The 23,157-nt window shown below is 42.4% G+C and overlaps 1 protein-coding gene and 1 long non-coding RNA gene across 16 annotated transcripts in view; one reads left to right on the top strand and one right to left on the bottom strand.

Moving 5' to 3' along the window:
• LOC5565828 (protein alan shepard) overlaps positions 1-17,795 on the top strand; it is a 765,716-nt gene extending 747,921 nt beyond the window's left edge. For 6 of the 15 annotated variants that reach the window (XM_021842342.1, XM_021842339.1, XM_021842336.1 and 3 more), the window contains 4 exons: positions 6,484-6,625; positions 16,408-16,778; positions 16,841-17,014; positions 17,077-17,795. In XM_021842342.1, the coding sequence (XP_021698034.1) occupies positions 6,484-6,625; positions 16,408-16,778; positions 16,841-17,014; positions 17,077-17,217 (828 nt within the window). In that variant the 3' untranslated portion in view covers positions 17,218-17,795. Of the gene's footprint in view, positions 1-6,480; positions 6,626-16,407; positions 16,779-16,840; positions 17,015-17,076 lie in introns of all 15 variants that reach the window. The other 9 variants (XM_021842341.1, XM_021842335.1, XM_021842340.1 and 6 more) reach the window with 3 other exon arrangements.
• A 106-nt stretch (positions 17,796-17,901) lies between these two features.
• LOC110676018 lies at positions 17,902-18,230 on the bottom strand. Its single transcript, XR_002500003.1, has 2 exons — positions 18,020-18,230; positions 17,902-17,985 (listed from the first exon to the last, which is right to left on the bottom strand). It is a non-coding gene; the product is annotated as an uncharacterized LOC110676018 (long non-coding RNA).
• Between the last annotated feature and the right edge of the window lie 4,927 nt (positions 18,231-23,157).

The following is a 23,157-nucleotide window of genomic DNA, read 5'->3' as shown; positions in this document are numbered from 1 at the left end:
ACAATTGGTCATGAAGAACAAGTTCAATTGGATAATCCATGCACATAATTAACCACTGTTTCATATTGACTGACCCCTCTTTAATCTTTTATCGCCACATCCATGAACTATTTCCTACATATTTAAAGCCTATCCAATCCCCCTACCCCACGATCGCCCAAAAACCACAGTCTTCGCCGCACAGTTGTCGTTATTTTCGTTCGTTTATTTATAAGTTCCGTTCGAAATTAAGTTTATCTTGGTCCCTTCCCCCAATCCAATGCCGTGAAACAACCCGAAGCCCAAACCCCAAAAGCTCGCCAATCCACTAGTTTATAGACAGATACTTAGATTCTAGAGCAGAGACATCACATATATAATCGCCCCTTTCGCCATGTCCCGTGAGTTTTCTATCAAAATATAGTCTAGAGGGTTCCTCTTCCCCCATTCCTCCTCGCCCACAACCCCCTTTTGAAGTGGTAGAAAATCAGCTTTGACCAACCCGACAGCCATCAGCCATAAGCAATCTTGTTCTAGACCAGAGTGTGCCCCTCCCGTTTCTCATCTGTTCGATTTAGTACTACTTCTACTACTCTTATAACTACTATATCCTGTTCGATCTTGTTGTTGATCTGTTTATCCTAGCGAGTTTGGTTTTCCTTTGTCGATATTTACCGACGATCTTGTTCGAAGAAACTTATAATCTCAAGTCGTTTCATATGGTTAAACTAATAAGTTTTCATCGTCAATATAGAAATAGAAGTCGACGACGAACATAGTTTGAGTTTATCTAGTAAAATCTTCTAAAATGAAGTGTGTCTTTTGCTTTAATTGTTGATTTTGGAAACGCTACTTTTTTGTTTGTCATTTTTTGCGGTATAGATTTTATAGAAGCTTTTTTATTTCAATAGCATTTTAGTCTTAGTGTTTATCAATAATCAAAACCTGTTCTTAATTTATATTCTGGCGTGAAAATATTCTAGAGGTAAACCATGATTATGAATTTTGAATCAAAATTTTGGGCTTATTTTGGATAAGGAAACTTCCAATGGAATAGATTATTATTATTTCCCATATTATAGCGGCTTTTCACCATTGGCGAATTCATCACAAATAGAATAGATGTGTCGCCAATGATTTCAAAGGTCATGTCAAATATAACCATGCTTGAACACCATAACCAACTTTCAAAATTGAAAAATATGTTTTGCCGCGTGTATCGTGAATTGCCTTTTGAAAGCGAATAGTCCCTTATGGAAACCTTAGCTACGCCCTTGTACTCAAATAAAGTTCGCATTTTGATTATGGCTCGAGCACTTCACTAAGAACGCTCTGTAGTTCAGCAGAAAAGCTTCTTATAGACCGAAATGGAGCCTTTCATTAGAGACTCCCCTAGTGCTTGCGCCTGGGAAACTCGTATACTGTCTTCTTATGAGCAAAGGTACACTCGATACGAGACGAAGCTGCCACTTGCACTCCCCTTCTGAGAACGGAGCAGCGCAACGACATAGAATAATAATTTTATGCATTTTTAATCCAGTCAAGTGCTCGCAAACTAAAGCCAAAAAGTTTAATTGGCTTTCGCCTCCGTATCGCAGCCATTGATTGCTCATATTCATAGAATGGCTCAAAAACGGGGTTGAACCCCGCTTTTCTGCCCATTGTTGCTATTGTTTCCTTTATAGTGCCCGACCACGCGCCAATGACGACGTCAATCGTTTAGAAATTATTACTCTATGTGAACGATAAAGTACGGCACGAAACAATGTAAGGAGTTTGTGTGCCCTGGGATAGCTTCCCAGTTACTACAAAGTTGCAATGTTCTTCCATCAATTTCTTGTCATATAGAATTTTTTTTATCAATCCCTAGTATATTGGACGATTAAAACCACCCGGGCTATCACAAACGACCTGCTTGAGTCATTCCATCGCGAACGGAGTGTTTAATAAATAAACGAGTGCCTCATTGATTGATTATGGACAGCAGGAATCACTTGATTACCCAGCAGCTATTTTTAGCTGGAATATTATTTTCGATTCAAGGCATATATGTAAACGCTCAAATCAGGTACCGGGCACCCCCATTGGTTTGACAACATTGATTCTGAACAATTTTTAATTTGCACCCTGTAAATCTGCACATCGTTCAGATTAAAAAATATTCAAACGTAATTCAGCTCATGGGACGTAGTAAAGTGAAAAGGGACATTGTGGAACTGAACACGAAATCAAAACAAAATAGCCTAAGGGGTAACCAGAAGTACAATTTTCTGTTGTTCGTAGGGTTATTAGAAGTTAAAATTACAATGCGGAACACGTTTTTGTCTCAGACACCAAAATACCGCTAAGGGGGTGCTGAAACCATTGCCGTTCTGATAAATATCATGGCACGTCTGGTTTTTGAGATATTGACTTTGAACATGTAATATTTGACTATTTCAGCCAACTTGCATAACTTGCATGCAAGTTATCTTGTATGGAAATTTGATTGTATAATTTGGCACAGAATTAATACTTAATGTGTACATATTAAAATCACTGTATCTTTAAAACGGTAAAAGTTAGCCTGATTTTTCTGTATACCTTTTTTGTTGTAAATTTTGCGTAGTTTCATAAAATCAAGTTGAAAAATATTTAAAAAGTTTATTATGACCATTTTCAAAAATTAACCTTTTTTCAAAAAATCATAACTTTTTTGTCCATGATTTCTCCATCTTGACCCACTGTGCAAAATACTCCATTTTTTGTCTACTTTAAATTATAAAAAAATAAAAAAAATCAAGAAAACGATTTTTGTGAAAATGGATTTTTAAGCTTTATTTTCCAAATAAAAAAAAATACATTTTTTTTTACTGTGTATATTTTTTTCCAAATAGTTCCAACAATAACCTTAAACTTTGCGGAAGACACCAAACAGATCAGACAAATAGTATCTGAGTTTTAATTTTTTGAAAATTGTTAAGGCTTTTTTTCTTAGGCCCTTTTCAAAAGTAACGCTAGGGTAAAAATGGCGAACCGATGATGCAAATAGGCATTTTTGGGTATAAAGAAAGCATATGCCAAATTTCAGCCAAATAAAAAAAGTACAAAAGTAAACCGACATTCGAATTCAAATGAAACCACTCTATAGCTTTCATTGAAGCTGAAACAAAAATAAAATTAGCGGCTGTTTTAAATTTGGCCGCCATCTTGAATTTTGCCAGAAAAAAACGTTTCTCCACTCGTTTAGAAATACGTTTCACCGCTCGTTCAGAATTCTGAGATCACCATCAGAAAGCTGAGGAAAAACTGAGTAAAATAGGCTACAGAAATTAGGTGAGCAATGGTATTTACGCTATGTAATGAACGATTTTATAAATCATGTTCTAGGGCCTGTTCACAAATTTCATAACGCTTTAACCCTCTAATACCCAAATTTTTATTTTCGATTTAAGTATTATTTTTCGTTATCTAAAATCCTTCTAAACACGTTTTGGGCAATTATTTGTTTTTATTTGCAAATTTTTAAATTTTGTTTTTGATTTTTATAATTTTTATTTTTGAACATCCCTAGCTTTTTTCATTTTTTCTTGAAGCCTTTTCTAGTTGTTGATTTTTGGCAAAAATAAAAATTTAAATTTTTACAATGCTTTTAAAAACATTAATTTTTTAATTTTTTTTCGGAGCGTGTTTTATTTTCCGTGTAACTTACGAAAAAACATGTTTGAAATTATATTAATACCACCAGGCTCTTCTTTTGTGATAGGTTGATCGTAGAAAAATATAAAAGGTACGATTTTTTATATTACACGTTAAATGAACCCCAGGCTTTTGTAAGTTATAGAAGAATGCAATTTTTCAAACAATTTTTAATAATACAAAAAAGTTTCAAGAGCAATAAAAAACTTTTCTTATATGCGTGTTATGAGTCAAGGTATAAGCCAAAAATAAAATCATTTTGATTTCCGAGCTACGAAAAAATACACAAAATTCCAAAGTGTACCCCGTCTAAAGGTGGGGTTGGGTATTAGAGGGTTAAGGGGTGGGTGGGTGTTCTCAAAATGTTACTGCTCATACAAATTTTTATACAAGAAGCGTTACGAGGGGGTGGTGGGTGTCAAAAATGGTCATTTTTAGCGTTATGAAATTTGTGAATAAGCCCCTACGATTTTGACGTATGCGACAAGTGCAATCAATGCAAACATCATTTTTGTACAACAAAGCAACAAGTTTTCAATCGTTGATGTTTTTTTCGAGTATAAATTCAAATGAAAAAATCTAGCGGATTTTGACGCCATCTTAATTTTAAGAAGCAGAATGTGTTTTTTACTTGTTAGCTTTTGTTGAATTTTAAGGCGTTGGAAGGTTCCACCAATTTGATTTGCGGAATTTCCACAGAGATTTCATTCAAAAATACGTTAAAGAGTAAAAACATGTTGTTGCCCTACAGATCACTCCAGGCAGCCGAAAAGGAGAAGCTCTTATAGGAGATTAATTACAACTGGAAGCAACCATGCAAATCAAACTAGACTCTATTTAAATATAAGCTTTCAAAAGTTACTGTTCGGAGTTTGATTTTACACTTCCAAACTAAGGCAAAAGAAAACTATTTCCACATTTTTTCGCTGATTTTTAAAGTTCAAATCAAGAATCCTTCTTGTTCGACAGTCATTGTCCCCCTCTCTCGTTGAACACGTCCACAGCGTTTAATTTCCTGGAGTTAGACAACGTTGGCAGACGAACGAATTTGCCCGATCCATGAACTTCTCCCCCGTCTAAACCGGTAAAACCACCTCTTCTTCAGGGCGACAGCTTCTTCCCTTTTCCCCACTGTTACCTCCGCCAATAACTTTGTACATATTGTAAAGCCACCACACAATTATCGAACGCGCGCCAAAATACCCGCAAGCTCGTACACTATTCTAACGCTGACGATCGTCGAAGTTTCCCACCAGTGGAGAATTTCGATCATGCTGTACAAATCGATGCCAGTACTAATCCCTTGCATCAGTCTACTAACCAACTGTGTAATAGTCGTAAAACAGATTGAAGCCCATTCCAAGTTGAAGCATTGGAGAAAATGTTTTAGGAGTCTCCCAAACATGATTTTCGTCCAGTAGTGTATAGAAAAGTTTGTATATGTTGTGTTCTAAAAGATTTCCCTTTTACAAAAAAAAATCCATAGTAGTTTAGGTAGTAGGGGATTAATTCCGCTCAGATTCCATGTCTCTGCATAGTCTAGCTTATGTGTAAAAAATATATCTAAAATGATCTGAGTATTGCATTTGAGGAAGTTTAGGTAGTTTCTGGAGTTTTCTTTTCAAACTGTTTGTATATAGATAGTACCGATCAATAGTGGTAGGCAGTTTGAACTTTTACACGGTATATTCCGACGGTTTAGGTCTTATAGCTAACGAATAGTTTACAATGTATTAACCAACAAAAAACAATATCTAACTTCTGCTAAATTAGCCAGTTTCTAATTACCCACATAGTGTTAACCCCTCAGTTCGAAGTTCAGCAAGTAATGTATACAAGTAAATACTTTATAAAAGTGTGTTCTACTACCATATCACTATTATGTAACTACCGCTAGCAATTACTACCATCATAATCAAAAAATACAATAGTGCGCCGGCCAAACCAATTATATTTACTGTAACTAGTGAGATAAGTACAGGGCTAGCTCAGTTTTTCTTTCTCTCTCTTAGGTCACGCGTCTAGGCTAGGGATCATGAGTTACTTAAGATATGAACACAGTGGATGCGGTTGTGTCGTCAAACCGAAAAGCTTTAGATAACCAACCACGTCGCCTCTGTTCATACCATTAGCATATATGCTAGGAGATCAGTCAGGTCGTCGAAAATGCTCCCAAGCGCTATTTGACTTTTGATTGAAACTAATTACGTTGTTCCCAAAACCTGGAACGTACTCTGGAACAACATGCGTTTATTCCAATAACACTTCTCAATACGTACTCTGCGTTACGTGTCTCGCTACATGTGTCTCTGTGCCCGCTCATTTCTGTTTTACTCGAACCCACAAAAGAAAAAAAAAAAGTACTCGGCACGTGTACCCTGTGGACGTAATCTCATCCTGGATGCTGCCGGTTTGAAGTTTTGCTTTTTCCAACGGATTCTCCCAGCGATCCCATTTTCAAACTCCCAAACAAACATATCGAACCCCTCAATGCCCATTGCAGTCAAGTTTCTTGCTAGGCTCTTCTAACCGTCCGTTCATACATTCAATAGAGTCTCCCTTCAACAACAGGTCACTTTCAATCAAGTTCTCCCGCCAAATAAAAATACTGCTCGGTCAGGACAGATCTCCCCAAAACCACCATAGAAAAGCGCTAGCCATCGAAAGCTTGCCGGGCGAGTACTAATCGATTTTTATCGTTCTTTTCTTTCAAATCGTTTTTATTCACCAATCAAAAATCTGTAACCTTATAAAAAAAACACCCTCATTAAACAATCCGAAACCTATATAACGGACACGACGACGATGTTGACGATCACCAAGCAGCAACAAGAGCAGGATCCGACCAACTTGTACATTGCTAATCTACCACTTACCTATAAGGAAACGGATGTGGAGAACTTACTATCCAAATACGGCCAGGTGATCTCGACCAGGATCCTTCGTGACCAGAACGCGCAGTCCAAGGGTGAGTACCGATGTTGTTGTCCATTGAATGTTATGGTATTTCCCCAAGGGGGTGTAATACAGCACAGCTTAAATCTTAATGAGCATTAGCATTGAGCGATTTGCACAAGTTCGGGTTTCTTTCTTTATTTCCATTATCTGAGACAAATATTCGGGACCAATCTCTACCTCTTAGACGGAATTGACGTATCCTAATTTCATGTCATTCATTCGTTTAGTTAACATCTAAACAGATAACACTTAATCAACAAATTCATGCCACAATTCTCGGTTCCCGGCCGCATCTCTCCAACCTCGGTTCTGCCCCAAGCTCGTCAAATCTTTATGCAGTTGATCCGTCCATCTAGCTCGCTGCGCTCCACATCTTCTTGTACCAACTGGATCCTAAACGAACACCATTTTTGCAGGGTTCCTGTCCGGAATTTTTACAACATTCCATGTCCATTGTATGCTTCCAGCTTTGACCAGAGTTCGAAAACCCGAAGAGCTTACGGGTCCTCTTCTAGCATAGTCCATGTAGAGAACTACCGGTCTTATGAGTGTTTGTGTATGATATATTTGGTGCGGAGACGATTCTGTCGTAGTTTTTCGCTGTCATTCGAACAATGATCAGCCGAGTATTCCAGGGCGACATTCGAATTCCTCCAGCTCTTCCGAGCTCGTTATCCGATCAGCCAGCGTCTGCACCTGTACAGCTACGTTCTCAGCATCTAGGCCTCCAACTCTTGGTTCCGCTTCAGCCACCTCCCATCCATGTTCTACTCGCTCGTTGAGGTTCTTCCTCGTCCTCGAGGTCCCTCATCGAAGTCGCCTTAGCGTCCTCCAGGCGTTCCTGTTCTCATGACCTGTTGAAAAATAAACTACACAAACAATCAGACTACCCGTTCCAACCGCAAGCTACTTACTGCCCAGACAACCAAAATGTACGTATAACGAAATTACCTGGAGGCTTTGTATGTGCAAAAAGCCGCGAAAAGCCCTTCTACGTACAAAAGTGGAGGCGATATATTATGTGATAAATAATAACATGCATTGCGAGTGTATAAATATTCTACCGAACTAACTTGTGATCTTATGCGACTTAACTTATGATAATAAATGATGATTTGACAGCTGCTACGGATTGTTTCGACTTACTTTGTGCGAGTGTACGGGACGAAGCAAAATGAACTCAGAAAAAAAGTGTTTTATGCGAGGAAATTCATCAATCTGGCTAGTTTATCCACGGTGTTTTGCGGGTTTGATGTAATTAGTATGAATAAACGAGTTATAACGTAAACTTTCATGGGATTTCTGGATGCCTGGGTGATATAGCTACCTTGTTTACCTCTCTTTTTTTCAATGTCTGGGTATATTTACAATCTAGCTCACTTAAAAATCGCTGGAAGCCTCTACAGATCTTACCCAAAGACATATCCAACTGTAGGATGTGTGATGTACCTGCTCTTCAACACTCCTCCTCATCATACAACTTCCGAAACGCACATCTGCCACCTAGCTCTTCCAGTTCACCAAGCTCCTTGTAGCATCAAACTGCTCCTAGCTGCCAAACTCCTTCTAGCCTCGAGCTCCCTTCTAGTCAGCTGCACCAACTTGGTCAACTGCTTCTTAATCCTCCTTGCTATAGCGTTCCTTCAGCTCTTCCTAGCTCGTCATATGATCAATCAGCGTCCGCACCTGTCCAGCTTCGTTTCCAGCATCTCGGCCACCGACTCTTGGCTCCGCTTCAGCCACCTCTCGTCCAGACTACATCTTCCGTTCAGGCTCTTCTTCCTCAGCGAGATTATGACTTCTCGTCCAGGTAATTCTTCGTGGTCCCTCATCAAAATCACCTCAGCGTCCTCCAGGTGTTCCTGGGCCCATTCCTTTTTAAAATAAACTACATAAAAGCCAGGCTATCCGTTCCTACCGAAGGTACTGACTAATTCCGACTTTCTAATTTAAACAAAGCTTTGTAATGGTCTCTAAAGATGTTGACAATGTGATTTTTTTTTAATTTTAGTGAGGTATCAGAAAGTATCAAAAACGTGGCCTGTAGAGAATGAGCACTATGTGGGATGCACTTGCGTGCTTATCCACTAAACACTCGTCCTCACTTTCGGCGGTAGCCTGGATCCCCCCGGATTCCACTAGATGCGACTTCTTCGGGGGGAGCTGCGTATCTGCACTTCTATTACGCTCTTGACGTTTTCCCGCTCTGTGCTCTTGCACTCTGCACAGTCTGCCAGTGGTTTGCTCTAGCATGTTGAGCAGGCTGCCTTTTTATCTTCCTCCGCTTCTTTGTCTTCTTCCGTCGTTCATCCTCTTCTTCCCTTCTCGCTTCCTTCTCCTCGCAGGGGAGATCTTCGCCTTCTTTCTTCGTCAGGCTGACTCGAGTGCCGAGGTCGATTCATTATCGCCCCATAGACCCGATGTCAGGTGCTGCTCTCTGCCTCTCGTTTCGCTGGTCTTCCCGCCAGTTTCTCTGCAAGATAGATGTTATCTCCATCACCATATTGTTCGCCATATTCCAAAGCATAGGATCGCTTACCGTTTTGCTTACAATTCTGTCTGCATTGAAGTCCTGTTCAAAAGTAGCCACCGCCGTGCTTCGTTCCATGTTGAACCTCGGCCAGTCGAAGACAATATGTTCCAGCGTTTCCTCTCTCTACACACGGGACGGGACGAGAACAGTGCGTGACCGAACCGATGCAAGTACTGTTTGAAGCAACCGTTACCTGACATTCGGAATGAGTCTGTGGTTCCACCTACCTTTCTTAGAGGCATCCCATTCTTGCTACCACTTGACCAGCGAGCCGATACTCGCCAATTTCCTCACCTGTCTAGTGCCTCTCCGCTGATAACACTCGTTGTCTTCTCCCAGAGAATGCAAATCGGAATCATCCCGGTGATCACCCATACTGCCTCCGACAATATTGTTCCGCATGCGCTTGCTACTCTCATGAGCTTGTCCCGATTACGCTTGGTATCTACCACAGGCCGAAACTCCGTATCTCAGTACCGACGATGATACGCTAGCCAGAAGACGTCTCCTACTGCTTCACGGGCCATGAGCGTTGGGCATGATCCTTGTAAGTGCTTTGGTCGCCTTTTCCGCCTTCTCACATGTATAGTCGACGTGGCTGTTGAAGTTTAGCCGATCGTCTATCATCACGCCCAGATGTCTGAGCGACCGCTGTGATGCTATGACATGTCCCCGACGGTAATCTCAGCTTGTTGAACCGCTTTGCGATTGCTGACTAGTAGCACTTCCGTTTTGTGGTGGGCTATCTTCAGCTTGGCTTCATTCATCCAGTTCTTGACCGTGCCCATTGCCTCCATGGCTAGCACTTCCACTTCCTCAAGCGTTTCGCCTATTACTGTTAGGACGACGTCATCAGCAAAGCCGACGATCTCGACGCCCATTCGTAATTCCAATGATAGGACCCCGTCTTACATCCCATTCCACAGCGTTGGACCCAGTATTGACCCTCGCGGAACTCCCACCGTTTCGGCCTACTTCAGTTGCATACACCAACATCCGATTCTCGAAATAGCTCTGCAGAATCCGGCACAGCAAAGCCGACGATCTCGGAACCCGCATTCCACGCAGTGCTGTGGCGATAGCCTCCCCATTAACGATTTCCTCGACGTTTTTGCTTCGATACCTACTCGGCCCTCTCCAGGACCGTCTGAGCTGCATCTACCGTCGATTTTCCCTTCCAGAATCCAAACTGCCTTTTTGATAGTCCGTGCTCGCTCTCCATACATTTAGCCACCCTGTTTAGGATGACCCGTTCCAAGAGTTTGCCCAGTGCATCCAGCAAGCATATAGGCCGGGTGGTTTTTCTGGCTTCGGTAGCAGCACCAGCTTCTTGATCTTCCATATATCTGGGAAGTGGCCTTCGTCCAGGCGTATCTGCATCACCTTCCGGAACGTATCCGGGTACGCTATGATCGCCGCTTCGTTGTAACACATGCCCTTGCCTTACCAGCGCTGTGGACAGCCTTATCGCACCCAAGTACAGGGCATCGCTATCGGTGCGAAGTGCCTCAACGAAGAGACGTTTGGCGAAAGCCTTCGTCTTCCACTGCTGGTTGCCAATTGCCTCTGCACTGCCGCAGTGTTCCTCTGGCCAATCATATAGCGTATCGCCAGGTGTTCGCTATGGGTCTACTCTTCGCTTACCCTTCATTTCATGTTGCCCGCCGTCTTTTCGAAATGTGCTAACGGTGCCTTCGTTGCACAATCGTATGTCTGGCTTTGCTAGAGCCTGGCTAGCCCATTCATTGAAGTCACCTCCAATCAGCACTGGTTTTCGACCAACTAGCTCGTCGGTCAACCCCTCCAACATCCTACTAAATTCTTCGAGCGCCCATCTTGGAGGGCGTAGCAGCTGCAAAGGTAAATTCCGACGATTTTGACAATCACGAACCCCGTGTTTGAGCTGACAAGCACTTCATGGATAGGTAGCATACCCGGCACTTGTATTGCCGTTGCGCCTGTGCTATCCGCCACCCAATTGGCGTTATTGAGTGGTACTCGATACGGTTCACCTATTATTGCAAAGTCGCATTTAGTTTCTGTTGTCAATTGCCACAACAGTTGCTGTGCGGAGTCCCAGTGATTCAGGTTGATATGCGTTACCTCTGTTACTGTTGGGCTGTGATCGCGGCAATTGAAGCTGCCCGTCGAATGGGTGTTTTATTCCTACGGTAAGCAGCATTCGATTCTTGCAATCTTTCCCAAAGTGACCTCTCTCTCTTCATTTCCTGCACAGTTTGGTTCTGTCCAGACCTTTACCTCGTGGGAGGAGTCTCAGTGGGCATATCGACCTATCATCTTGCCTTTCTCCACCAGTTTGTTCGCCGTGTCAACTGGTAGCCGAATCGTCGCTGACAGTGTGCCGTCGTACGACATCCTCAGACGGATTACCATGGCCTCCTCTCCAAAGCTGCATTGCCTACGCAGCTCCTCGCTCACCTCTTCCACGGTTGTTATCTCGTCCAGATATCTGCACTCAACATCTGCACCGGAATATACACTTTTTGAGCTAGTGCTCTTATGTCGTTCACCAAAGATTTCGCGAAAAACTTCTGATAGGAAAAGCTCTTTTTCTTCCCCACTTTTTCTTTTTGCTCCTTTTTTCTATCTTTGGTGTTGACGATGGTTTACCATCTTTTTCATCGTTCCCGTCTCTTTCCGGCACACCTTTTCCTTGCTCGTTGCGCTGTTTTTTTTTTTTTTTTGGGACTTCCTCTTCTCGGCGAGTGGCGTTTTAAGCGTACTCAACGAGACGGGAGCAGCCGTACTATTAACCCACTCGTCGTTTCAGGGAGATGTTATCCATCCTTACTAAGGGTGTAGAATACCACGGATGTCAGCTCTGTAGCGTGGTTCCTATGCGTAGTACGTAGTCGTGTCCATGTTCTTATGCTGCCAGTCTTCCATAATCAGGATCTCGCTGGCCAGGATCTTAATGCGCCGGGTGGTGGGCTATAGTATTTTGAAAGCGGCACGGGTCGCTTCTACGGAGATGTGCTTACGGACCGGTGGATTTTTATGAGAGTTCAACAGAGCACTGCATTGAACCCCCGCCATGTCCTAAACAACCTCCCCTTGGGCTGACTGAAAACTGGTAAATCCAAGATCGAGGGCCCGTCAGTACATATTGAAACAGCGAAAATTAGACCTCACGATCTTTTTGTTTTAAAGAGTTTTTAGTTAGAGGTGCCAGAAGAGTAGCACCTCTCTTTCATTCCATGTCTGGGTATACATATTTACAATCTAATTAGATCATGTATACAATTTTTACCTCAGACATCTCCACTGCAGGGGAGAGCAGATTAGTGTACCTGCTCTCCAATTGCATTTGTGGAAGATATTCCGTATTGCGATCCATGCCCTTGATTAGTCCTGACAATCCATCACCTCAGCTGCTACACTGGAACGCCCTGTGGTCCTTAGCCTCTTGTCCAGTAACTCCTATCCCTACCTCCCCGTGGTGCCGCCTGGGGTACGAGTAACCGTAGGGAAGATCGGGTAACCAACCCTGGTGGGACCTTGGTCGTATGCTGACAGGGAAGGGGGGCTCCTCTCTTCTGAGGGTGTAGCTTATCAGAGCGTCTGTTCTCCATGTTAGGGGCGGCTCAAAACAGCGTCTGTTCTCCATGTTAGGAGCGGCTGATCATCGTCCTAGTGCCAGCGTGGGACTCTAAACAGTGCTGTGCACGATGGTCCTCCGCTGAGACAGGGGGTTGGCGCAAACCTTACAAGCCAGCCGTAAAAATCATCAGTACAGGAAGCATACAATGTAAATTCGGACCGGAACAATCGGCATAGACCCAGGCATCGAAAACGGACTAACGATTGGAAACTCGGATCATGGAACTGTAAGTCTCTCAATTTGTTGGGAAGTACCCGCATTCTTTCCGAATTATTGAGGGTCCGCAAGTTCGACATCGTAGCGCTGCAGGAGGTTTGCTGGAAAGGGTCGACGGTACATACGTCTAGGGATGGTTATACCATCTACCAGAGCTGCGGCAACAGACATGAGCTGGGCACAGGTTTTATCGTGATGGGCGAAATGCAGAGGCGCGTGATTGGGTGGTGGCCAATCGACAACAGAATGTGCAAGTTGAGGATCAAAGGCCGTTTCTTCAATATCAGCATAATCAACGTGCACAGCCCTCACCTAGCAAGTGACGATGACGATAAGGACGCTTTCTACGCGCAGCTAGAACGTGAATACGACGGCTGCCCAAGCCATGATGTCAAAATCGTTATCGGAGATCTCAACGCTCAGGTTGGCCAGGAAGAGGAATTTAGACCGATTATAGGGAAGTTCAGCGCTCACCAGCTTACGGACGAAAACACAGACCTTAGACTGATTGATTTCGCCGCCTCCAAAAACATGGCCATACGTAGTACCTACTTCCAGCACAGCCTCCCGTATCGGTACACCTGGAGACATCCCAACAAACTGAATCGCAAATCGACCACGTTTTGATTGATGGAAGACACTTCTCGGACATTATCAACGTCAGAACTTATCGCGGCGCAAACATCGATTCGGACCACTACCTAGTGACGGTTAAATTGCGCCAACGACTCTCCGTTGTGAACAACATTCGGTACCGACGCCCGCCACGGTACAATCTGGAACGACTCAAGCTACCCGAAGTCGCAACTGATTACGCGCAAAGCCTTGAAGCAGCGTTGCCGGAAGAGGGAGAGCTCACCGAAGCCCCTCTCCAGGACTGCTGGAGTAGTCTCAAAGCAGCCATAAACAACGCAGCGGAAGGTGCCAATGGGTTCGACGAGGAGTGTCAGACGGTTTTGGACGAGAAGAATGCAGCGCGGGCGATGATGCTGCAGCAAGGCACCCGTCAAAACGTGGAACGATACAAACAGAAGCGAAGACAGCAAACCCATCTATTCAGGGATAAAAAGCGCCGTCTGGAAGAGTTGGAGTGCGAAGAGATGGAGCAGCTGTATCGTTCTCAAGAAATGCGTAAGTTCTACAAGAAACTAAATGCATCCCGCAAAGGCTTTGTGCCGCGAGCCGAAATGTGCCGGGATAAGGATGGAGGTATCTTGACGGACGAACGTGAGGTGATTGAAACGTGGAAGCAGCACTACGATGAACACCTAAACGGCGCAGAGGAGGAAGATCAAGACAGCAGGAGGAATGGCTTCATCAATACGGCGGATGAGGGAGACGTGCCAACTCCCACAATAGGTGAAGTTAAGGATGCTATCAAACAGCTCAAGAACAACAAAGCAGCTGGAAAGGATGGTATTGGAGCGGAACTTATTAAAATGGGCCCGGACAAGTTGGCCACTTGTCTGCACCGATTGATAGCCAGGATCTGGGATACAGAACAGCTACCGGAGGAGTGGAAGGAGGGAATAATATACCCAATATACAAAAAGGGTGACAAGTTAGAATGTGAGAACTATCGAGCGATCACCATTCTTAACGCAGCCTATAAAGTGCTTTCCCAGATCATCTTCCGCCGTCTATCGCCACTGGCAAGTAGAATTGTGGGAAGTTATCAAGCCGGTTTTGTGGACGGGCGATCGACGACAGACCAAATATTTATGTTGCGGCAGATCCTCCAAAAGTGTCGCGAATATCAAGTCCCTACGCACCACCTATTCATCGATTTCAAAGCGGCCTATGATACCATCGACCGCGAAGAGCTATGGAAGGTTATGGACGAGAATGGTTTTCCCGGGAAACTGACTAGACTGATCAAAGCAACGATGGATAGTGTACAGTGCTGTGTGAAGATATCGGGTGCATTATCGGACCCGTTTGAAACACGCAAAGAACTTCGACAAGGCGATGGTCTTTCCTGCCTCCTGTTCAATATTGCGCTAGAAGGTGTTATGAAACGGGCGGGCTTCAACATGCGGGGCACGATCTTCAATAAATCCAGCCAGTTCATTTGTTTCGCTGACGACGTGGACATTGTCGGAAGAACGATCCAGGTGGTTGCTGAACAGTATACCAAGTTGAAACGTGAAGCAGATCAGGTTGGATTGAAGGTAAATACGTCGAAGACGAAATATCTGCTGGCTGGAGGAACCGATCGCGATAGAACTCGCATAGGCAGACGCGTGACGATCAACGGGGATGAGTTCGAGGTGGTGGACGAATTTGTCTACCTCGGATCATTGATAACGTCGGATAACAACTGCAGCAGAGAAATTCGAAGACGTATCATTGCCGGAAGTCGTGCTTACTATGGACTCCACAAGACCTTGCGGTCTGGTAAACTTCACTTCCGTACTAAGTGTACCATGTACAAGACGCTAATAAGACGGGCATGAGACGTGGACAATGCTCGAAGAGGACCTGCAAGCGCTAGGAGTTTTTAAACGACGTGTGCTTAGGACGATCTTCGGCGGAGTATGTGAGAACGGCGTATGGAGGAGAAGAATGAACCACGAGCTTGCGAAACTCTACGGTGAACCCAGTATCACGAAAGTCGCCAAAGCTGGAAGGGTACGATGGGTGGGACACGTTGTGAGAATGCCGGACAACAATCCCGCAAAAATGGTGTTCAACTCAAATCCGGCCGGTACAAGACGAAGGGGAGCGCAACGAGCTAGGTGGTTTGACCAAGTGGAGCAGGATCTTGGAAGTGTGGGGCGATCGAGGAATTGGAGGTTAGCAGCCATGGACCGAGTTAGTTGGCGTAACATTGTGGCGCAGGTCATGTCTTGAAGGACGTAGAGCCAGCAAAAGTAAAAGTAAACCCTTATAAGGGAGTAGAATGTCGCCACCGTCAGCATCAATGCATTATATCCAGTACATACGAATACCTCAGTCGCGCTAGTATACATAATTGGAGCTACACTGGCACTCCCAATGTGCTTGGAGCATTCCTACCGGTAAGATCTAACTGGCATAAAACGTTATGTGCCGGTTGGCACTCCTGTTAGCTTGAGCTAAAGTGCTTTAAGCGGCACCAATCGCTTTGACAAGGTTACTTTCGGATTAGTGTGGATTTGTGAGGCCATTGTGAACCTTACCATTTTCTGGGTAACTCTCAACTCGCAGAGGTTCCGGAGGGGAAAGGGTTCTTTAAGCTTCTGGACTTTTGTCCACTCTATCTTGGACGTTGTAAAGCTTAAATCTACTAGAGTCATAACCTTCGCAACCAATTACACGCAGAACGATTATCATGTTCTTTTAGGGAATTTGAATGTAGCCAGCGCCAGATAAAAAACTGAATGGGTTTAGTTTTGAAATCACACTGACTCCATACCTATTCCTTTCATCCCTCTCGCAGGAGTCGGCTTCGCCCGGATGGAATCGCGGGAAAAGTGCGAACAGATCATCCAGATGTTCAACGGGACGCAACTGCAAGGCGCAAAGGAACCGCTGCTAGTGAAGTTCGCCGACGGGGGTTCCAAGAAGAAGAATCCCTTCAAGAGCCCGGATCCGAACGCGCGGACCTGGCGCGATGGTGCCGAGGGCATTCCGGTGACGTACGATCCGAACCTACAGCAGAACGGAATCGGTATGAACGTCGGAGCCCACATCAGTATGCCGTATGGACGGTTCAGCGCTCCTCAGGTGGGAAGCTACGCCGTCCCCGGCTCCCAGTGGGTACCGAGTGGGTACATGATGACCCAACCGATCGCACAGGTCGATGACCAGGTTGGTACACTCGCGATGTTTTGTGAGTCAGAATAGTACAAATCGATGTTTTTCGTTCACAGCAGTACGTGCAGATGCAGGCTCCACATCTTAGCGTTGGCACGCCCTACAAGACCGATGCTGTTACGAACGTACAGCCACGTGGCGTGTCGATGATCATGTCCAGTGAAAACCCGGCGGCTGGTGTCCAATACGGCATGATGCCGCAGCTCACCACATTACAGATTGGATCATCGGTAAGTAGCATCGATTCGTGAGCTCAGATGTCCTGATGACTTCATCCTTTTATTCTCAACAGTACATCAGCCCGACGTATCCGTATTACGCGCCAACGCCGTCGATTATTCATGCGATGCAGATGGGTGACTCGGAGCAGGTCAGCACGGCGGCTTCTCCGGACGAGGCGTACACCGCACAGTATCAACATGGTCCGAAGTAGAGTCCTGCCGGATCCGGTGCTACCCGCCAGATCTAGAGCGGGTCCATCATCACAAAAAAACAACAGCCGTCAGTTGAAGAATCGGAAGAAATAGAAGAAGTAGTGTAGTTTCCAGTCATCATCATCGTCGCTGATTCGTCAGCGTCGCAAAATTCGCCACCTCAGTTGATCGAAGCAAAAACGTAGAAAAATCATAGAAACAGCCTCAGCCGGTAATAACAGCCAAACCAGCAGTAATGGTTCTAAGTCAAGGTAGGAGAGATGTTAATGTATTTCTGAAGCGAGGAACTTATCGGAACAACTGAATGCAATGCCAAACAGAAACAGATCGAAAGTGAACCTTGATCAGTGAAGGTCCACTACGACAATTGACACGTGTAGAGGATCATGGGACATTGGGGGTTTTGAACTCTCAAAGCAGCAGTGAGAGTTGACAAAGACACACACACATACACACACTAACAGACTCGCGTAAACACACAAACACCACACACTAAAGAAGCGAAACCGATACCTCAATCGAGACGAGATACACATAACGCTGTTTTTACATAAGACTTGAAGAAACTCACAAACAATTCAAAGAATTCCACGATAACGAAATATCGCACTTCGATGCATGGGAAGAACGAAAAGACGTGTGCGCTGAACACAGAAGGAGAAGGAATTCGACCTGCGTTTGCAGGATTGCGTGTGTGTTGAAAGTTCCACATTCTTTACTAGTACTTTATTTGTTTTTGTTCGAAATCATGATCAAACAGCTTAGACCTCTACCATCGCGATCTTCGAAAGAAGTGAAAACCAATCGTTACAATGACTGTTATTTTTTTTAGTATTTTCTCACATTTCTTCGGAACGTTAAGAAATAAACGTTGTTCAATCGCCCGAACGTTGAAAATCCTTTTTGTCACGGTTAGTTTATACCGCTGGAAGAAAATAATTAATCGCCAGACAAATTCGTGAGAGCGTACGTGCCGCTGGAAGCAAACAGAAGAGCGAAAACGGAATCTGCTGCGAAGAAATGTCTCAAAACATTGTGTTAAACCAGCAAGCCCTTAGTTTTGTTTTGTTAAGTTTTTACAATTGTTTTTGTTCCCATTTTCTCCCCTCTTAAGTTCCCCAAGGATAAAATCTTTATTTATTACTACACCTGCTCTCTGCGGCAGCAGAGAGTAACGTTTGTTGCAAGAGAGAAGGAGGAGAACGCTCGAAATGAAAACTTTAGAGAATGAGAAAAGTACTGACACGATTCGATTTCCTTCATTGCGAAATATGAACGTCTAAATACATTTACCCATACATATACGAAATCGACGATGAGAGCGAGAAACCAAATAAAAGATGGGCGGTAGAAATAGATTTTTTTCTCGAAAATGGCTTTCATCATTGTCGTTTTTTCAACGAGATGAACTACAGTGCAGTGAAGGCATGATGATTCCCTAATTTGAATTTTCCTCCGGATGGTCCGATCGATCGGAAGAGAAGACTAGCGAAGTATGCGTAGGATGCTAGAAGCTACAGCAGAGAGAAAGAGTTGCTATTTTAGGGTTAAATTTTAATTTATTTTTGTTGGTTAAGGCGAAGTAGTGGTGTGGACGCGGAAAAGTTTGAGTTTAGGGAACGGTTTGCGCAGGAGAAGCAGAGGAGAAGTCTTCGGGCGGCTCGGAAGAGACAAATAGATCGCGAAAGGAGGGAAATGCAAAAAGAATGCTAGTTCATAATTTTAGTTCTTAGTTCTTAGATAGACCGATTTGAAAATTTACAATTTAGAAGCAACCTGAAGAACCCAGAGACACGACAAACACAGTGACGGATGAGTGCATTTCGAGATGCGTAGGAACACTGCAAAGATCAGGTAGAGCTAGGAGAGATAGGGTGAAAATCAAAAGAGTAGGGATGAGATAGGCAGTTTTATGAAAATGAAGATTCTTTTCTATGATTTTTTTTTTTTTTGATTTAGTTATAATTTTTTGTAGCTTTAAGTAACCAGATACTGGAATGTTTGCATGGAGAAGAATGATGTCAAAGGATAGAAGTAGAAGCAAATATAGAACTGAATGCTAGAAGAATGAACGATTGGGTCAGTAAGGGAGATGGAAGAGTAGGAGATCTATTATTTTTGCAATGAAGTGTAACGCCGGATAGAGATTGGATGAAGCAGGAAGGAAACCGAAGAAGGATTGATGATTTTTTTTTGTTTTTGTAGTAGAATCTTAACGGTAAGCACGAAAGATTTTTTTTTTCTGAAAACGATTGAATAAAGGGTGAGGCTTGCACAGTGTTGCAAGGGAGGTTGCAGGGCATTAAAAGCCAATGCACTGCACAGCCCTGCCACTGGCAAAGCAGAGCGATTCAAACAAAAATGGCAAAAGAAATTGTAGTTAATTGGTTTTAAATTAGTAATCGATGAGATTGCTCTTCTCCGTTATGAACATTACTTTCTCCATTCTTACCGAGGTGGGCAAGAAATGAGATAATGACGAGAGCGCAATCCAAACTGCAGAAAGAAAACGTCCCATAAGTATTTGTATAGTGAAGTGAAAAGGTGGGCAAGAAATGCACTCGAACCGCCTTAGTTAGGGCTCTAGTTGGTAATTTGGTGATTTGGGAAGGAAATTCTTATTTGTTTTTCATTTTTTTCCAAATCTGTGGATACTGAGATTGTAAGATTCAGGGCTAATTACTGGTATCTCTTTAGAGACTTAGTCACTATTTTAATAGTAGTCATCAAAGAGTTTCTGTTTCAAAAGGAAGATTTCTTAAGTCTCTTTTTTTGGAACGCCCAGAGATTCCCATGAGACTGTTTTAAAAGTTTTTCAGTAATTCCTTCCATCACAGATTCCTCTATAAAAATTTTGAGGGACTTCGTTCGGGGAAATATTTAGTGACTTATCCAGGGTTTCCTCCAGAGATTCGTTCATCAATTCTCCCAGGAATTTGTGCTAAAATTGCTCCAGTGATTTCTGAAGGAATGCTTAATTTAAAATTTTCTCCAGGAAATCCCTCAGCAGTCAAATTCTACCTTCAGGGATTACTTCATAAATTCTAACATGATTTCCATCGGAAATCCTTCCAATAATCCTTCTACAGATTTCTCCATTTGTTACTTAAGGATATCTACTAAATATTTATACAGGAAAAAATCCTGCAAAATCAACAAAGGCTCATTCTGAAAATTGGATTAAGCAATACTTCAGCAAATACTACAAGAATTCTTTGAGGAGTTCCTAAAGGATAGGGGATTCATAGGGATTCTTCCAAGAACATGTGATCTGCCTAGAAATGGTCCATAAATTTCTCCAGGGGTTATTTAACGGGTATAGGGACAAAATGTCGAAAGGCAAAACGTCGAATGCCAAAACGTCGAATCTCAAAACGTCAAAAGGACAAAACGTCGAAAGCAGTAAATTTTCAACAGTGATTTAGAGTTGGTCGGTGTTAAGTCAGACTGGACTAAGTGCTTCTTAATCACTTCAGGAAAACGTACTATTCGGACAACTTCAGGAAAACGTAAGCATCCGCAATATCAATATATATGCGGTATTGGTCCTAATATTGCAATTATACTATTTAATGAAACATCTATGTTGAAATTGCACCAGAGAAATCATAATTCATGGAGTTCTAGACACATCTTTGCAAGGACAAAATATCATCTAGTCCGGTTTGTCTGAACACCGACCAACTGTTCTTCAGATTTCATTTTTCACAGTGAATTATTTATTCTTTCACAAGAGAATCATTCATCCAAGAAATTTTCGTTTCCCTCCAATTTTAGTATCGAACGCTTAAGTTTTTTTTGCCCTTGCGACATTTTGCCCTTTCGACATTTTGTCCCTAAACAATTTTACAAAATCTAGCTCTTCTATGAATTCAACCAAGGATTCCTCCTTTTTTTTAGCAATTTCCAAACATTTCTTCTGCGTTCCATCCAGGGATTACACTAGCAGTCTCTTTCAAAGATTTCTCGGGTACATTCTCAAGTAAATAGTGTCCTAATGGCACGTCCCAATGTTAGTACCAATTGCTTAAATTAAGGCCAGAAACACAAGTCTACTCATTTTTCAAATACTTTTCGTTGGTTTACGGACGTTTTAATTTTTGGTGTATTTTGTTTTCCGTGTAGTCATAAATTTTCGGATAAAAATAAATCATTGCCCGAAACGTGTTAAGAACGATTTTAGATATTTAAAATGATATTTAGATCGAAATTAAAAATTTTGGTATTAAAGGATAAAGTGGGAAAATATGTGAAAGTAGTAGCAAGAACACAGCTTGTCGTGTTATGTAATAAAAACAAGTTTTTATTAACACATTTAGGTCCCTGTTATTCAAAAATTCTTCAAAAGATTGAATATGGTTCTAAAGTTTTGTTCTAATTTTAGTACCAAACGCTTAGGTTTATGCCAGAAACACATTTTTTCTCAATTTTTGTAATATTTTTATTAAACACACTTTTTCCGGTTTTTGAGATTTTGTCACACCCCTTGGTTCAAACTCAAATTTTAGGTATATTTTGTTCACCGTGTCCCTCCAGAAATGCCAGATAGGAACAACTCCTGTGTTAACACTTTTTAAAAAGCAAAACCACAGTGGATATTTTTCGGCGAATGATCAAAAGTGTCAAGGTTCAAATTTGGACCAAATTTTAAAATTAAAGTTTAAATATGAACCGTTATTATTATTGGACGAGCTCTGTCGTGTTATTTAATAAAAACAAGAATTATTAAAAATGTTAGGGCCCTATTGAAAATTTCACACCAGAACATGCTAAGTATTTTCTCTGTTCATTCATACTTAAATTTTTCAAAGCATTCCGTTCGAGGTTTTTCAGGGATTTGCTTAGAAAAATACTGCAAGATATTATATAGGGATTCTTTAGTATTTTTTCCTATGATTATACCAACATTATTTTTTCTGAAGAATCTTCTAAGACTCCATCAAAGGTCAAGAAGTTCCTTCAAAGATCTTCGCAGAAGGTTTTCTTCAGGAGTTTTATTTATGATTACTTTAGCATTTCCGTTATTAAAATCTTCCGCGTCACATCCCGGACTTCTTGGAAGAAAATAATCCGAATAAATTCTTTAATAACTCATTGGAAAATGTCTGTGAGCAAATTCCTGAAAAAATCGTTGGAGTAATTTATGGTAATATCCTTACAAGTTGAAATTGTGTAGTGAATTTCACTAGGGCCAACCATTTTTGTGTTTAGCAAAGCCATCTTGATTGAATCCTTTAAAGAAGTCCCAAACGGACCTAAACGTCGAAAAGAAACTAGCGTTTTCGAAGGTCATCCAAGATTGCATGAGAAATTCCTGCAAAATTTTTTAGAGGAATTACTGAAAGAACCTTGCAAAATTGTCTGGAGAAATATATGTACTAATGGGGCTATCCATTAACCACGTACAATCATTTTTTTTTTTAATTTCCTAGCCTCTACTCCTCTGCCTGGTAATTTGTCCATACAAAAATTTTAAAATTTGTGAGGACCGTGGTCACTGGCTAGAAACATACCCCCCCCCCCCTTCAAATAACCAGGTATCTTTGTTTGAAAAAAAAAACTTGGATGATTTCTTACAGCTATTCTGAATGAAATCTTGAAGGAACTCCTTGAGAAGTTCGGGAAGGAATCTCTGGATCAATAGGGTCCTAAAGCTCTGACCCAATTTTAATACCAAACGCTTAAGTTTAGGCCAAAAACATGTTTACTCGATTTTTAAATGCTTTTCGTTGGTTTCCCGCCCAAAAAACATTTTGTTGCACCCCAAATTTTGGGTGTATTTTGTTCTCCGTGTCCCTTCCGAAATGTCAGATAGGAACAACCCCAGTGTAAAAACGTCGAGCCTCTGTGACGTATTTGTCGACTACGTTATCGTCAAACATGATCAAAAGTGTCAAGGTTCAAATTTGGACTCATACTTAAAATTAAAGTTTAAAAAT

The sequence above is a fragment of the Aedes aegypti genome, chromosome 2 (genome assembly GCF_002204515.2).
Source record: "Aedes aegypti strain LVP_AGWG chromosome 2, AaegL5.0 Primary Assembly, whole genome shotgun sequence".
NCBI lineage: Eukaryota > Metazoa > Arthropoda > Insecta > Diptera > Culicidae > Aedes > Aedes aegypti.
Note: the sequence above shows the minus strand (reverse complement) of the source record. Positions and strands in the feature narration are given on the sequence as shown.